The sequence below is a fragment of the Etheostoma spectabile genome, chromosome 16 (assembly GCF_008692095.1).
Source record: "Etheostoma spectabile isolate EspeVRDwgs_2016 chromosome 16, UIUC_Espe_1.0, whole genome shotgun sequence".
Taxonomy (NCBI): Eukaryota; Metazoa; Chordata; class Actinopteri; order Perciformes; family Percidae; genus Etheostoma; species Etheostoma spectabile.
The window spans coordinates 16,971,034-16,971,737 of NC_045748.1; the positions used below are offsets into that span (position 1 = coordinate 16,971,034).

At 46.7% G+C, this 704-nt stretch overlaps 1 protein-coding gene across 3 annotated transcripts in view; it reads right to left on the reverse strand.

Moving 5' to 3' along the window:
* Positions 1 to 704, reverse strand: part of lhx3 (LIM homeobox 3) — a 12,015-nt gene that overhangs the window by 5,147 nt on the left and 6,164 nt on the right. For 2 of the 3 annotated variants that reach the window (XM_032539963.1, XM_032539961.1), the window contains exon 3: positions 359 to 561. In XM_032539963.1, the coding sequence (XP_032395854.1) occupies positions 359 to 561 (203 nt within the window). The remainder of the gene's footprint in view (positions 1 to 358; positions 562 to 704) is intronic. The other variant, XM_032539962.1, reaches the window with a different exon arrangement.

Consider the following 704-nt stretch of genomic DNA (forward strand, 5'->3'; position numbering starts at 1 on the left):
CACACACACACACACACACACACACACACACACACACACAACTTCTGTCTCTACTTGGCACATACAATTACAAGAGTTATTGAAAGCTGATTCCTTCAAGGCGCAGAGTGCAAGTGGAAGCCTCGAGGCCTTCACTTTACGCAGTTTGCTATCGATTGGGTTGCGGGGCAACGACGCAATTAGCATAGGTGGGTCACAGTTTATGGGTGACCTCATTGTTACGTCAACGCACAACTCAAAACAGGTACTGTAAAAACAATTCTGCAGACAAACGCGCCATATAACATTCAGAGTTAGGTCCGCGGATGACGCGATTTTCTGGCAAGTAAAATGTAGAGCGAGTCATTTTGCAGCTCACCTCTCTGTTTGGCGGTCTCGTAGTCGGCCTTACACACCAGCCTGCTGTCCTCCATCAGATAGTACTCGTCACCTGTGGCCAGTTGCCTCTTGCACACGATGCAAGCAAAACAGTGCAGGTGGTAGACAAAGTCCTGCGCTCTCCTCACCACCTGCGTGGGCGGTATCCCCTGCTGACAGGCTGCGCACTTGGTCCCGAATCTCCTTTTGGGAAATTAGACGGTTTCCATCAATACATAATAACTTTCTAAACAACATTCTACAATTTGAAGCAACAGATATAGACTACAGAAAGATTAAATATATCTGAATCGGAATCAGAATCAGAATCAGCTTTATTTGCCAGG